Consider the following 13540-nt stretch of genomic DNA (forward strand, 5'->3'; position numbering starts at 1 on the left):
TATCTCTCCCCTGCCAGGGAGTGTAGGCGTGATTTCTCTATCAACCTCCTAGAGCTAAACCGGAAACAGCAACGAGGAGCCCTCTCCTCTCACAGACGAGCTCAAGGAGAGAGAAGTTAGGTGTCTTTTAAAAAGTCACGGGCAGGGCTTCCCTGGTGGCACAGCGGTTGAGAGTCCGCCTGCCGATGCAGGGGACACGGGTTCGTGCCCCGGTCCGGGAGGATCCCACATGCTGCGGGGCGGCTGGGCCCGTGAGCCATGGCCGCTGAGCCTGCACGTCCGGAGCCTGTGCTCCACAACGGGAGAGGCCACGACAGTGAGAGGCCCGCGTACCATAAAAAAAATAATAACTAATTAATTAAACGTCACAGGCAGAGTTACTCAGTTTTCCTCAGCCTCTCCCATGTATACGTGTTATTAAACTTCCATTTGATTTTCTCCTGTTAATAAATAAACAAACGTCACACGCACTCGAGCGGAAGCTGTTGCGCTGCCTCAGCCGCTCCTCACGGCAAGGTGTGGAGCAAACACCCTCAACATCCCATCTGGAACATCAGGAAGCAGATGGAAAGGTGACGTAACTCACACAGCAAGTGAGCGGGGGACTTGAATCGCATCTGACTCCAGCCTGTGAACCCTGGAAAGCCCTGCGGCCGATGCTCCAGGAGCCGGGCCTGCGGCTTGCGGCTCTGAGCAGGGAGGGTGGGGAAGCGCGGCACCTGGGTACCTGGATGAGGCACTGCAGCGGCCGCCCCGCATAGCGGATGCTTCTCTTCCAGTCTTTGCTGCTGGCCCTTCCTGCCATGGCTTCAAACTCGGTAGGACTGTACCAGTTCTCCCCCTGCTTAATGCAGCGCCCCCGGCCTCCTGAAAGGACGAAGCCACCCGCTGTAGTTCCCGCTGACACTGGGCCAGGCCCATCTCCCCTCCCGCCCACCCCCCCTCGGTGTCCCGGGCCTGCCTGCTCTCAGCCGCTCCCTCGGTGCCCCACGGCGAGCCCACATCTGCAGGCAGCGCTTCCCACCGCATGCCTGAGCCCCGACCTGCTGTCCACGGTCACCGCACACTCCACCATATCCCACACGGAGCTCATGACGTCTTCCCACTTGCAGAGCCTTCTACCTACGGGTCACCCAGCTGACCCAGGACCGTAGGGAACATGGTCCAGCCCTGCTCCTACCACGGGCCACCCCATTCCTCGACCTGCCCGTTTAACTAGTTTATGCGTCATTATGGCCATCCTTGGCCCCAACTTACAGTGGGGGATGCAAAGGGAAGGCGATAAGCAGCAGCCTGGGCCCACTCCACGCAAGCCCACCTGGGCCCACTCTGTGCACACCTGGGCCCACCCCGCATGCACCCACCTGAGCCGAGCCTGCTCTTATACAAGGTGCCACTGATGTTCCGACAGCGCACAGGCAGCTCACTGTCGTACACCGATGGGTCCCAGTTGTACTTAGTTCCACCTTTCTCTTGGCCGGGAGCCAAAGGAGTCGGAGGAGACTGAGGGCCTTGAGCAAAGAAAGCATCATGAAAATGAGAGACCTGAACGCACCCCGAATAACAGAAAGGCACAAAAAACATCTTGATTCTAACAGGTTCTTCCCCCAGCTCTGCAGCATCGCCCCCTGTAACTCTGGGCAACTCTTCTATTGCCTGAAAAAATCCACTTTTTATACTTAAACTAAATAGTATTTGAAATTTGAAATTCACCACAAGATAAAATTCACCCCCAGGATAAACTCCACCAGCTCTCAGAGCGTTTTGCCCCCGAGGCCTGGAGCAGGAGGGCATACCGGGGGTGAGAGGGGCAGTGGGTGCCTTCAGCCCGGCGGTCTCCACGATGCTCCCGTCCGTGTGCACGACGATCAGCGTGGCCTTCTCGGTGTTCAGACTGTCCCCGATCTGAAGGGCTGTCCTGCCCGACTGGGGGAAAGAACACCAGTAGTCTCAAGTGACAGCGGCTGGCGCACACCTGCACACCGGGACATGGTCCTACAGAGAGGTTCCAGCTGACACCGCCACCGGGGGGTCCACCATGCCTCATGCTTCTCAGATGCAGAGCCAAGGCCAAGAAGAGGCGACACTAGGTCTGCATGGCTCTGAGCGAATGCTCACATGGCTTGTCCAAGTTAAGGGATAAATGTGTTCCTGGAACAGGAAATGCCCTCCCGTCTGCCTGGGCAGCCTCTGAGGTTGCAGGCCTCAGAGGAGGGTTTCCGAGAGGCCAAGCTCATAAGCACAGCCAAGGCCCAGTGCAGGACCCCTTCTCATGCCCGAGCCCACCCAGACACAGGGCTTCCCAAGCCACGCTGCTTACATGCCTCTCCACTGGGGCTGGATGCTGCCGTGACCGCGCCTGCCTCCTCTGGGCCAGCCAGATGCCCCTTTCCTATCCCTGCGGGCGCTAAACCCACCCCAACTGCCCACAGGCACACGCTCATGGCCTCACTCAGACAGCCCTGGAGTGGACTAGAGACCCCGGCGCACCCCGTCCACACCAAGGCCTGGGACACTCTCGTGCTTTCACGCTGAGGATAAAACTAAGACAAAGACCTTTTCTTACATCTGAAAATGTGGCCTTCAAACCAGGGGAGGTGAGTAGAAGTTTATCGTGGGATTGCGGGCCCTCCACCCGGCGTGCGCATGCACACACCTGGCCTGCTCTCACAGGCCTGCAGGGTCAACGCCTCAGTAAGGGCGTCTACACTGCCTGCATCTGAATCACTGCACTCGTACAGCTCTCGACCGGAACCACAGAACGCTTTGCGTTCCTTCGAGAACCGCAAAGTATTTTTCTCACGAAGGCATGTGAGACATGTCGATACTCGAGACCCCCTCTCCTTGTCAGTTCCCAGAAGGATCACACTAGTTTCTGGGTCTTCTTGTCCTCAGAGCCCGCTGACTTGGGGCCGCCCCTAACTCCCCGACCCTCTGGCTCCAGCCCCTCCTAGAAAACGAGAACGTGACAGAGTCTGCTGTCAGGCAGGACACCGGCCAGAGGCACCACGTCACTGCCTGGCTATCAGCTTGCGTGCATCCTGATACCAGAAGAAATAAACCAAGACTCTTAGATCTGCACCCCTGAGCCCTTCACCAACCTGCTGCCCTTACACTCAGGAGCAACACTTTTCTGTCTGTCACTACCTCAGTAACAACCACTTTGCTTTCAGGTGTACAGCGTCCCAGGTGCGTGATCCAGGCTAGAAGGAAACCGTGAGATCTCCCCTCCCCTCCCCTCCCCAGGCAGTCAGCACAGGGCAGGCTCAGGGTCTCTGGGGGACGGGCCACCCCCCTCGGGGCCGGAAGCGCTCCCGTGGCGGCTTACCAGCACGTGGCCCGAGAGCGAGGCGGCGTTCGCCACCGACGTGGTGAAGACATTGTCCGCCGAGGCGCCCACGTTGGCCACTGTCACAGTGGTCACCTCTGCAACACAGGAGCCTCACTCAGGGCCCAGCCAAAGGCCACTGGGGACAGGGCGAGGGTGGGGGGCAGCCCACGGTGGGTCCAGGTCAAGTACCTGAGCTACCGTGGGAGGCCTCACGCTGTACACGAAACGCCCGACCAACGTTTCTAGACCAGTCTGAATGACCTGGTCCTTCCAAGGACAAAAGGCCACCTCTCCCTCTCCACAGAGCCTGCCACGCACAGTGTAGACCACAGGGCACGCCTGCCCTCACGCACCCACTGAGCTGGCCACAGCTCTGCCCTGGCATCTCGCTCCCTTCTACTTAAAACCATACCCCAAAGAGGCCCCTAAAATCCTAGAGTTCCCTCCCTTCCGGGTGGGGATCCTCCTGGCCCCTCTCCTGCAGGTCAGTGCAGGAAGGCTCATGTCTATCCCTCCCTCCCCTTCCTTCACCCCTACCTGCCACGGACCTCTTCCTCCTGAAAAGCGGCAGACCTGCCTGTGCCCACCCCACGCGCCCCCCAACTCTAAGCCCGGCCCCTCCTAGCAGCGTCTGTACACGGGGGCGCCGCCGCGCCCCGCCCCCCGTGCTCCCCCCACTGCCCATGGCCCACTCCTGATGGGCTGCCCCGGACAGCCCTCCCTTGATGCTCCCCCAGCCACCAGGGGTGGCGCTGCCTTCCGGAATGTCCCAAACCTAGAGCGCCTGTGGCCTGGGGGAGGTGCTCAAACTGACCGAGAGTCCTGCACATTCCATCAGCCCGAGCTCACTTAAACTGCTCTAAAAACACCTGCTCCCCATCTGTCTCCTCCACCGTGTCCCAGGGAGCCCGGGCCCGAGGGGTCTGAACACAAGCTCAGGTCTAAAGAGCTCGCCAGCAGCCCGGGAGGCAGCCTCAAGCCAGCACCCTGTCCTGCTGAGTTACAGAAACCCGGGAATCACCTGGCCTCGGTAATTCACAACCAACAAGTTTTAACACACTGGAAAAACACAAGGATAAAACTCTGCAGGAAAGAAACACGTGATGTCAATACGTGTCTCCAACGTGTGAATAGCATCACATTCCCTTTCTGCATTCAGAAAAACCCGTGCAAAAACAACACAAAGCTGAAGAAAAACTTCACCATCCAAGATCTCAACTTTAAACCAGAGTTTAGCAATGAAAATGGAACCCTTTAAGGGCCACAAAGCCTTCTTTCCCTGCCTTTTGCGAGGATCCCGGACAGACCACAGGCACCGGGGCAGTGAGAGAACGGGCTGCAGGCCCCACGCAGCTCCTCCAGGGCCAGAAAAACCGGAGCACTGGGTGGGGAGGCCGCTGTCCAGTTCTGAAACCCATGAAATTCCCTCGGGGAGAAGAGCCTTAGGATGCTCCCCAGGGGTTCCAGTGCCCGGCTCTGCCGGCCACACGGGAGCCCAAGTGGGAGGGAACAATGCTTAGGAAAGTCTCTACCTCCTTCGGGACGGTGCCCCGGGGAGACACAACCTCTAAAGGGCGCTTTGGGGCATGGCTCACGAACCTTGAAAATGAGAATGTTCTGTGCGGCAAGAACAAAAGCGTGGGCCAGCAGCCCGGTGGTGCCCGAAGAAGGGAAGATCCGTAAAGGAGGAAATGGGGGCCCCACGGACAGGCCAGAGGGGACTGCCCCCAAAGGCTGCGGGCCCTCCCAGACTAAGTGAGATGCCTTGCTCCCCAGGGCTAAGGTCACACCTGAGCAGGCCCTCAGGATTCTGGGTGACCAGATGCACCCAACCCCGGGCTCCTCCAGGACAGGACCCGTGTCTGACCCCTGGGTCACCAGCACCCAGGACAGAGGAGGAGAGGACACGCAAGGCAACAGGCAGGTGCTGAGAAGGTTCTGGAAGTAGCGCAGAGCACTGAAAGGAAGGAAAGGAGTTCAGGGAGCAAGTATGCGGCAGGGCAGGGCCAGGATGCTCCCATGGGGCAGGTGTGCAGGGACCACACGACACACAAGGTAGGTGCGAGGCATGTGCTGGGGGAGGGTGGGTGGTCAGCCAGGCGTGGGCAGGGCAGGTGCGCGTGGAGGACAAGTGTGAGGAGTGCGCGCGGAGCAGGTGCCGCCAGGTCGTGCGGGAGTGTGCGGGGCAGGTGTGCAGGGCAGGTGTAGGGCAGGTGCGGACAGGTGCGCGGGAACCACGGGCGGGCGGCACTTGCCTGCGAAGGCGGCGGCCGCGGCGGCCTCGTCGGGGCCAGGCAGGGCCTCGGCGCCCATGTCCATGTGCCCGGGCTCGGCGGCCATCACCGCCACGGCCGTCACCCGCCGCGTCTCGCGCTCCGCCTCCGAGTCTCCGTCCTCCTCCGAGTCCTCGTCCCTGCTGAGCACGGGCTCCTCCGCCTCGCCTCCCGCCGCGGCCGCGGCCGCCGCCGCCACAGCGGCCGCGGCCGCCACCGCCGCCGCCTCGGCCAGGCCCAGCTGCTTGGCGGCCGAGTCCGAGTCCTCCATCCGGACTCCGCCGAGCCCGCCCGAAGGCGCCGGCCGGGGCCGCCCGAAGGCCGGGACGGAGCCCGAAGCGCGCCGCCCGAGCAGGCCGCCCGAGCCGGGCCGAGACGGGCCGAGCTTGACCGAGGAGGGCTGCCCGAACCGAGCCGAGCTGAGCCGAGCCCGCCCGAAGCCGGCCGCCAAGCCGAGCCGGGGCCGCCCGAATAGGGCCCGAACCGGCACGAAGCGGCCCGGTCGAGTCCAGCCAAGCCGAGGCCTAGAGTCCGGAAACGAGGGGGGCCGAAGTGGTCCGAAGCGCGGAGCCGAGTCGGTCCGAATTGGTCCGAGGCCGCACGAGGGTTTCCGAGAGGCTCTGCGCTAGCCCTCCTCAAGGCCTAGAAGGCCGCGTCGGCCGTGGTCCCCAGTCATCGGGGTCCCCTACTGTGAGGCCGATTCCGCCGGACTCCGACGCAACGCGACCCGGCCTAGAGAACCTTGCGCTGCAGGCTCCGCCTGCACCCGCCGCCCGCGGGAGCCGAGCCCGCCCGAGAAGGAGCCGAGCGGAGCCGAACGGTCCCGAGCCGGGATCCTCACGAGCGAGCCTCGGCTCTCCGCCTCCTCCTGTCCGAAAGTGCCCGAGCGCTGTCGGACGGGCTAATCGGGCCTCGGCCACAGTTCGGGATCAAGTCCCGAAACGCGACGCCGTCGAGCCCGTTCGGGAGCAGAAGCGAAAATGGCCGAAGGGACGCCGTTTGCGTCCGGCTCCGAGAGGATGCCGGGATCGCGGGGCGGGCCGCGGGGCGGGCCGCGGGGCGGGCCGCGGGGCGGGCCGCGGGGCGGGCCGCGGGGCGGGCCGCGGGGCGGGCCGCGGGGCGGGCCGCGGGGCGGGCCGCGGGGCGGGCCGCGGCAAGATGGCGGCCTCGCGGCGAGGTGAGGGGCTGGGTGCGGTGTCGCGGAGGCCTAGGGGGTTCTCGGAGGTCGCCCCGGGAGATGGATTCGGTTGGTTCGGTTCCTCCTGTTGCGGGGAAGGGCGAGCTGCGGGTGCAGCTCGCCGGGGTCGTTAACCGGTGGACTTCATGTGTCCACAAGGTGAGATCCTGGCCCGGAGAACCCGTCCCGGGTCCGCGCCGCCGCTTCCCGTGAACGCGCGGGGCAGTGGAGCCACGGCGGTGAGGTCACGGCCCCCCCGAGGGGACGGTCGGCGCCCCCCGACCCAGTGGGCCGGCAGCGAGCGGGACGGGCTCGTCCGGGGCCGGCAGGAAGGGGACACCCCGGTTTGGAGTGGGTCCCGCCTGCGGGCCCAGTGGGACCGGCTTCTGGAGCGAAGGTTTGGATTCTCGCCGGGATTGCCGGCTCACGGGCTCGTCCTGTCTCGGTGGCGCCCTGCGCGGGGCGGCGGGGGGCCGGCCGGTCGGCAGCCCCTTCGAAGTCCTGACCGCTGGGTCTGTAAGAGCCCGTACCGCACAGCTCGTGGAACCAGAGCGAGGTACGCGGGCGGCCCCGGGCGCTCACTCGGCCGGATGGAAAAGGCCAATTTCCACATCTCAGCTGTCAGGCTCCGAAATTACTCGTGCGAGGAGAGGCTGGGACTAGACGGGAGCGGTGAGCTGGGCAGCTGACAAAGAAGCAGACTCTGTGGTCTGAGCTTCAGACAGAGTTTCCCGGCACCGGGGTTCCCAAGCGCCAGACCTTTGTGCAAGGCCACGGGTACTGAGGTTCGCGCGTTTTCATTTGGTGGAAAATTACGTTTACACCAGAGCTGTCCGCTTCACACCCCTCGTATATCACCCAAGGAAAAACATTCTTTCTCTTTGCTTTCACATTTAACTTCTGACGGCCACATTGTTATTACTGTGAATCACTGACAAAAAATGCGAAGTTCTAAAAGCCACGGTTATCTTTAGTCAGAATGAGCCTCTTTCTGTAGGTCTGAAATCGTTAGCGCAGCATATCTAATTGTAGCTACCCTTCATGTCAATTATTTAAATCCCGTGGCGCTGAAGGTTTTTCAACAGCATTTTTTCCCTGAGCCCCATCATCTCAAGCATAACAATGGGCAGCTGGCAAGTAGATCTGAAGGTCTGAAGCGAACTGTCAAGAGAAGGGTCAGAAGGGAGCAAAATCCCGATCAACGTGAAATCCACTCAAATAATGACAGGTATCGAGGCAGCCTAGTTTAGCTTGGGCCTGGGAAAAGAAGGGATCGGGTTTAGAGAGCACCCTTCCCATATCGCGATGAAGGTTTATTAATGATCTGTGCTCGGCACCCTCTGAGGCTCCCCGTGCTCAGCACGTGCTGCCTCTCCGTCACCCGTGTCCTGTGCTGACCCAGGTAAGACCCCCACCTAAGTGAGACTCCCAGAGGACCTCGAATCTGCCAAGGAAGCGAAGGCTCACCCAGGCTGGGAGTTTCTCTCTTGCCCCCTGGGGACTAAGGAGGAAATGGAGTAGGAGAGAGCAGCGTCCTACTCGCTGCTGGCAAATTCGGAGTCGTTACTGGCGCGTCACCGTACACTGTCATCTGAAGACGCGGGCAGAATGTGTAACTGCTGTGTGGCGGGAGAGGGTTGGAAAGGGACTAGATGGCTGGCTTAGGAGATTCTTATTCGGGGACGGATATTTGGGGCCATGAATAGAATTCCAGAGGAAAGCAAACATCTGTTATCCATGACAGAGACTTGTAACCTGAATCAAAAAACGTTTTCATCTATGTACGTGTGGCAGATACGAGCTGAGAAAAGCTGTGTGTCCGGTTTCTCTCCTGGCATCTGGCCTCAGGTGCGGATCTGGGCTTCGCCTGTGGGTGCGCCCTGACTCCCAGCCTCAGGTTCAGAAGAGCAGATGGTCAGATCCTCCCTGGAGGGACAGTGGGTGCAGAGGTGCTGGAAAGGAACCTAGCTGCGGGCCATAAATCCGCGGCAACAGGAGAACAGGCCGCTGGAGCATCCTGGTAGGACTTGGGACCTCTCTGACTGTACCTTCTCTTCCAGGGACAGCTTCCTCCACGGTGGTATCCCGCTGCTGCATCGCTGTGGCCCTCCGTCAGCCCAAGACTCAGGCCTCCCAGGCCCCTGAAGTCGGCTCTCCCGCTGCCACATCCCTGTGGCCCTCCAGGCGCCTGAAGTCGGCTCTTGGCCCCTGCCTTTTGCTGCTTTAAGCCCCCAGCCCCCAGCCCCACCTTCCCTATAAGTTCTGAGTAGTCATTCCACTGAGTGGGAAGGGCGTCCACTAACAGGTGGAGAGAGTTGATACAACCTCCTCCGCTGGTGCCTCCTGCCCAGCCCCTCGCCGAGGGGTGGCTGCCTGACTCCCTCCGGGCCCAGGGGGGCAGGAGCGCGAAAACCCCTCACTTGGAAAACTTACAGACTTGTTTTAGCATAAACAAATACGAAGTGTTCAGAGCTCAGGAAAGTTGCTAGTGGGTATTAAACTGCCCCCCAAAAAAGAGAAAGACATTTTCTTTGAAGAAAGTGAAAAAGGTCACTTTTTGCTCTCAATGTTATAACTGGGACCTAGGTCAGGGTGATGCCACCTGAGGAAGCCCGGGGTGCCGAGGCCGTCCTGCCTGCAGTCACCAAGGATGTGCCCGGTCCTCTTGCTCTAGGCTAGGATGTCCCCTGGGGGGGAGCCCCAGCCCCACCCCGGAGCCCACAGGAGCCCTGCCAGGTGTGGTGGCACCAGGAGGGGTGTCAAAGGAAGCCAGGCAGGGGGCTGTCGGCCACGTCTTCGTGGCCACCCGCAGGTGCCTGGGCTGGACCCACGTGTTTGCAGGGCCTCTGGACAGGTGGCGGAGCAGCCCCTTCTGTCCACTCTCCCCAGGTGGGTGCCCTCGGGCAGGGTCATTTGCTGGGCCTGAGAGTCCTTAATCGCTGGCCAGCTCTCATCGCTCCCTCTTCAGATGCTGCTCTATCTGAGTGGAATGTACTATGCCCTTTATTTCCTAGCCACGCTCCTGCTGGCCGTGTATAAAAGTAAGTCTCGTGCGAAAAGGCAGCTCAAAGGTGTGGGTACCCTGCGTCCTGCAACAGGGGCTCAGCTTTGTTGCCTGTTTTTCTCCAGGCCAGGTTTTCACTTACCCTCACAGTTACCTGGTCCTCGACCTGACTCTGCTCTTTCTGATGGGGATTCTGGAAGCAATTCGGTTATACTTTGGTGAGTTGACTGAAAACCACGTAGTACTTGAGATTGTTGCTAGGTTTATGTGCGAACCTTTACATGTTGATCATTTTGTAACGTGGTTCTTAGAGACACTTTTGATTTAAACTGCTCACGCATGGTTTTGCAGGCCTCGCCTTACAGTGTCATTAAGTATTAATTTGTCCAGAAGCTTTGTCCACAAGACGAAGAATATTGGCCACGTCCTTGGTGGGGATGCTTCCTGTTTGGAAGCATGTTGTGCACAAGCTGCTGGGTAACAAACAGCACCGAGGTTAGAACCCAGCTCAGTCATCAACCCCGGGGCCCTAAAACACTCACCCCCACCCCCTTCCTCCCCTTCCATTGGCCTCAGTGGTCAGGAGGAGAAGGATCTGGAAAGTTCTGTCAGGACCCCACCAGGGCAGCAGGGCCTGGAGGGTGAAAGCTCCGTCGCCTCCCCAGTGCGGCTCCTGGACGCCCCCAGCCAGAATCTTGCTCGGCCGACTCCCCTCACGTCCTGAAGCTGAGACAGTATAGGAGCCCCGAGAGAGCTCCCCCGCTCCCTCCTCAGCTCACCATCAGGGCCCACGTCTCCCCATTCCCAGCCACAGGCACACAGACGTGAGCACATCTCTTCTAAACGGGACCACGCTGTGTGTTCCGCTGACGCGTCTGAGAAACGCTCTTGCCTCTGGAATGGCTGATAGAACAGCCGGCACATCCCGGGCCCCGGCACACGCAGACCCCCGACACAGACAAGCCCGTGCCCATGGGAGGGTGGCAAACGGCACTAGAGTCGCTGGGCATCCGCAAGTCCCTCACGCTCCAGGGGCACCCTGGGCACCCGTGGCCGGGACAGCTGGAGATCAGCGTCTTCCATGCTGACCCATTTGTTTGTAAAACGTGCAGTTGCTTTGTTTTTTGTAAATGTGCGTGAAATTTTCCACGACGACCTTAGCCCAAAGTGAACTATTTTTGGAAATTTTAAACAAAATCTTCTCAGTCAATGTGGAATTAGGAAAAGGTGTCAGAATACAGTTGGAATTGTCTTTAGAAAACCAAATTCCCTCTCCCACGCACACAACTGACCCAAAGACCAAGAGTAGAACATCACAGCCTCGGTTGGCTTTCTTCCTCACTAAGGAAGACATGCCCCTTTTTGCGTTTGCTTTCCGACACTTTGAAGAGTCCCCTGCAGCGGTCACAGTGGGATCTTTCACTCAAGTCCTCAAGCATCACATGGTGGTCAAAGCTGGCACGGGTCTCACGGCCACTCTTGAGGGGGTCAGCGCTCCCGGGCCCGTGCGTCCCAAAGCCCGGCGCTCACCCAGCACGTCTGTTCTGCTTTCCAGGCACCAAGGGCAACCTGATGGAAGCCGAGGTACCGCTGGCCGCCAGCCTGGTCCTCACGGTGGGCGGTGCCCTGCTGTCCGTCTACTTCCTGCTCTGGCAGACCCTGGTGCTGTGGGCAGACTCGGCCCTCAGCGCCGTGCTCCTGGTGCTCCACGGCCTGGAGGCCGTCCTGCAGGCGGTGGCCATCGCCGGCTTCGAGGGCTAGGTGGGCGGTGCCCGGCCCGCGGGACAGCCCTGGGCAGGAGACCTTCCTCAGAGCCAGACTGTGCCCCAGCCGTCACCTCCCCCACTGACAGTTGCTGAGCGGGAAGGACATCTTCGTGCTGACCTGCCTCAGTGTTTGTTAGAGGGTCAGATGGTGTGGAGGGTCTGTGAGGCGGAGGTGGGGTCGGGAACCAGGGCAGAACAAGGTGCTGGGCAGGGGCTGGGTGTGGCGGAAGCAGGGGTGGGGCTGTCCCCGCCGGTCTGCGGGGAATCGCGGGGACATCTCGGGCTGGTGGGGGTCTGGCTTCAGCAGCCACCGACATCCGGGGTGCAGAGGGGAAAGAGGCCTTTGGAAGGCAGGCAGCCAGGCCAGTGCCCTCGCGGTGTCCGTGGCATCTCCCTCTCAGGCCGGGATCGGCCGTCTCTGCTCTCCCTGCAGCTTCGGGGTGGCACAGGGACCAGGGGTCCTGCTCTGCGGGCCAAGCCCCGGGCAGGTGGTGCGCTCTGCCGCGCACAGGAGGCACCTGCCGAGGGCCAGGCAACTCGGGGCTGGGGGGTTTCCTTTCCCTTGGGGGCTCTGGAGAAAGGCGAAGGTGACCTGGAAGCCCCAGCGCAGAGGGGGGGAGGAGAGCTGGAGAGGCCCCCGTAGGGGTGCTGTCCGGCTCCCAGGCCCTCTGCAAGTGCTCCTGGAAGGGGTCTGCGCCGATGTTTCCTAGTGACTTCCCTTGGTCTCAATTTCACGTTTTCTAAGTCTCGAGTAACGTTGTGTTTGAGCATCTGGATAGTCTCTCTTCACGGTATTTTTAAATAAAGAAGCTTCTCTACCTCTCTGAACTGCTCCTGGCTGCAGCCACCTGTCTCCTCCAGGGTTCTCCCTTCATCCCTCAGGGCACAGGCCGCGTGCCCGCTGCAGGCCCCACGCAGCAGCCCTGGAGCTGCGCTCCCCCAGCCTGGGCCTCCCCGGGGCTGGCCTCAGTGAGGGGGACTGGTGGTGTCAGCCTCGTCAGTCTTACCCTTAGGGGGCCAGTGGGAGCAGAGAGCTCTCTGCTCCGCCAACTTCTTTAGCTCAGGACCAGCGTGCGCCTCTAGCCCCGAAGGCCAGTGGGGGCGTCCCCCTGCTTACCCTCCTGTGCGCTCATCAGGGCTCCACCCTCTCCCGCCCACATGGGCTCGGGGAGGCCGCGATGGCCACACCTGCTGTCTTTGGGAACCTCAGCCCCTCCCTTGCAGACCCAGGCAGCAAGATACCTGTTGTCCTCCCGGTTCACAGCCTGCCCGAGAGTCTGGACCAGGCCCTTGGCATCCCCATTGCTTTGGCCACGGGGCATACCACACCCAAGGTGGCCACCGAGCAGCCTGGGACTCGAGGCCCCCAACTGCATTCTTGAGGGCATCAGTGCTCCCAATCACGTTGATTTCAGAAGCAGAGAACTCCCACCTCAGCTGCTCCCCTCCCTGCGCGCCTCCCACATTTTGCCCTTTCAGGCTCAGACTCCTGGAAGGGCTGGCGTGCCGTCCCCTGTGGGGACGTCGTCAGCAGAGGGGAGGCGGAACCAGGAAGCCAGGCCTTGCCAGGGCTCTGCGGCAGGGCGGGGCTGGAGGACGAAGGCCACTCCCTGTACCCCTGTGCGAGCTCACCAGTAACACCCCAGACAGGCAGGAAGGCCCTGGCGATATGGGGAGGGACAATGCCGCTGGCCTTCCAGGACACTGTGTCTCCTTAGCTGGGGCTCCTGGCAAACACCAGCTGCGCGGCCTTCTAGGACCACGTCCTGGCACACCTTTCCTGCTCCCCCCACCCCAGGACAACAGCGGGAGCCTTGGGGTGCCTGGGGGTGCCCACCACCACCTGGCCTGCCCTCCTTACCCAGCTTGGTGGGCACGGCCATCCTGGGGATCAGTTCAGCAGGAGGAAAGACAGAACGGCGGGCAGAGCTTGGGGCCTGGCCTAAAGTGGGGGTCACTGCCCGGAGCGCTCTCACACCAACGCTGCCC

General features: G+C 61.3%; 2 protein-coding genes across 8 annotated transcripts in view; one reads left to right on the forward strand and one right to left on the reverse strand.

The window, feature by feature from the left end:
- The window catches only part of DEAF1 (DEAF1 transcription factor), a 26879-nt gene extending 20296 nt beyond the window's left edge, over positions 1-6583 (reverse strand). For 4 of the 7 annotated variants that reach the window (XR_004038046.3, XM_030850984.3, XM_070046048.1 and 1 more), the window contains exons 1-5: positions 5587-6583; positions 3329-3426; positions 1797-1926; positions 1365-1511; positions 728-867 (exon numbers count right to left, since the gene is read on the reverse strand). Coding sequence is in view for 5 of the 7 variants with exons in the window: in XM_030850984.3 (XP_030706844.1) it covers positions 728-867; positions 1365-1511; positions 1797-1926; positions 3329-3426; positions 5587-5875 (804 nt within the window). In the remaining 2 variants the exon portion in view is untranslated. The remainder of the gene's footprint in view (positions 1-727; positions 868-1364; positions 1512-1796; positions 1927-3328; positions 3427-5586) is intronic. The other 3 variants (XR_004038043.3, XM_060302714.2, XM_030850983.3) reach the window with 2 other exon arrangements.
- Positions 6584-6750: 167 nt separating this feature from the next.
- Positions 6751-12379, forward strand: TMEM80 (transmembrane protein 80). Its single transcript, XM_060302717.1, has 5 exons — positions 6751-6781; positions 8842-8861; positions 9729-9822; positions 9911-10003; positions 11341-12379. Exons 1-5 carry the CDS (start codon positions 6763-6765, stop codon positions 11544-11546), a joined length of 432 nt encoding a protein of 143 aa, XP_060158700.1. The 5' UTR covers positions 6751-6762; the 3' UTR covers positions 11547-12379.
- The last annotated feature ends 1161 nt before the right edge of the window (positions 12380-13540 follow it).

Source organism: Globicephala melas, chromosome 8 (genome assembly GCF_963455315.2).
Source record: "Globicephala melas chromosome 8, mGloMel1.2, whole genome shotgun sequence".
NCBI classification, from domain to species: domain Eukaryota; kingdom Metazoa; phylum Chordata; class Mammalia; order Artiodactyla; family Delphinidae; genus Globicephala; species Globicephala melas.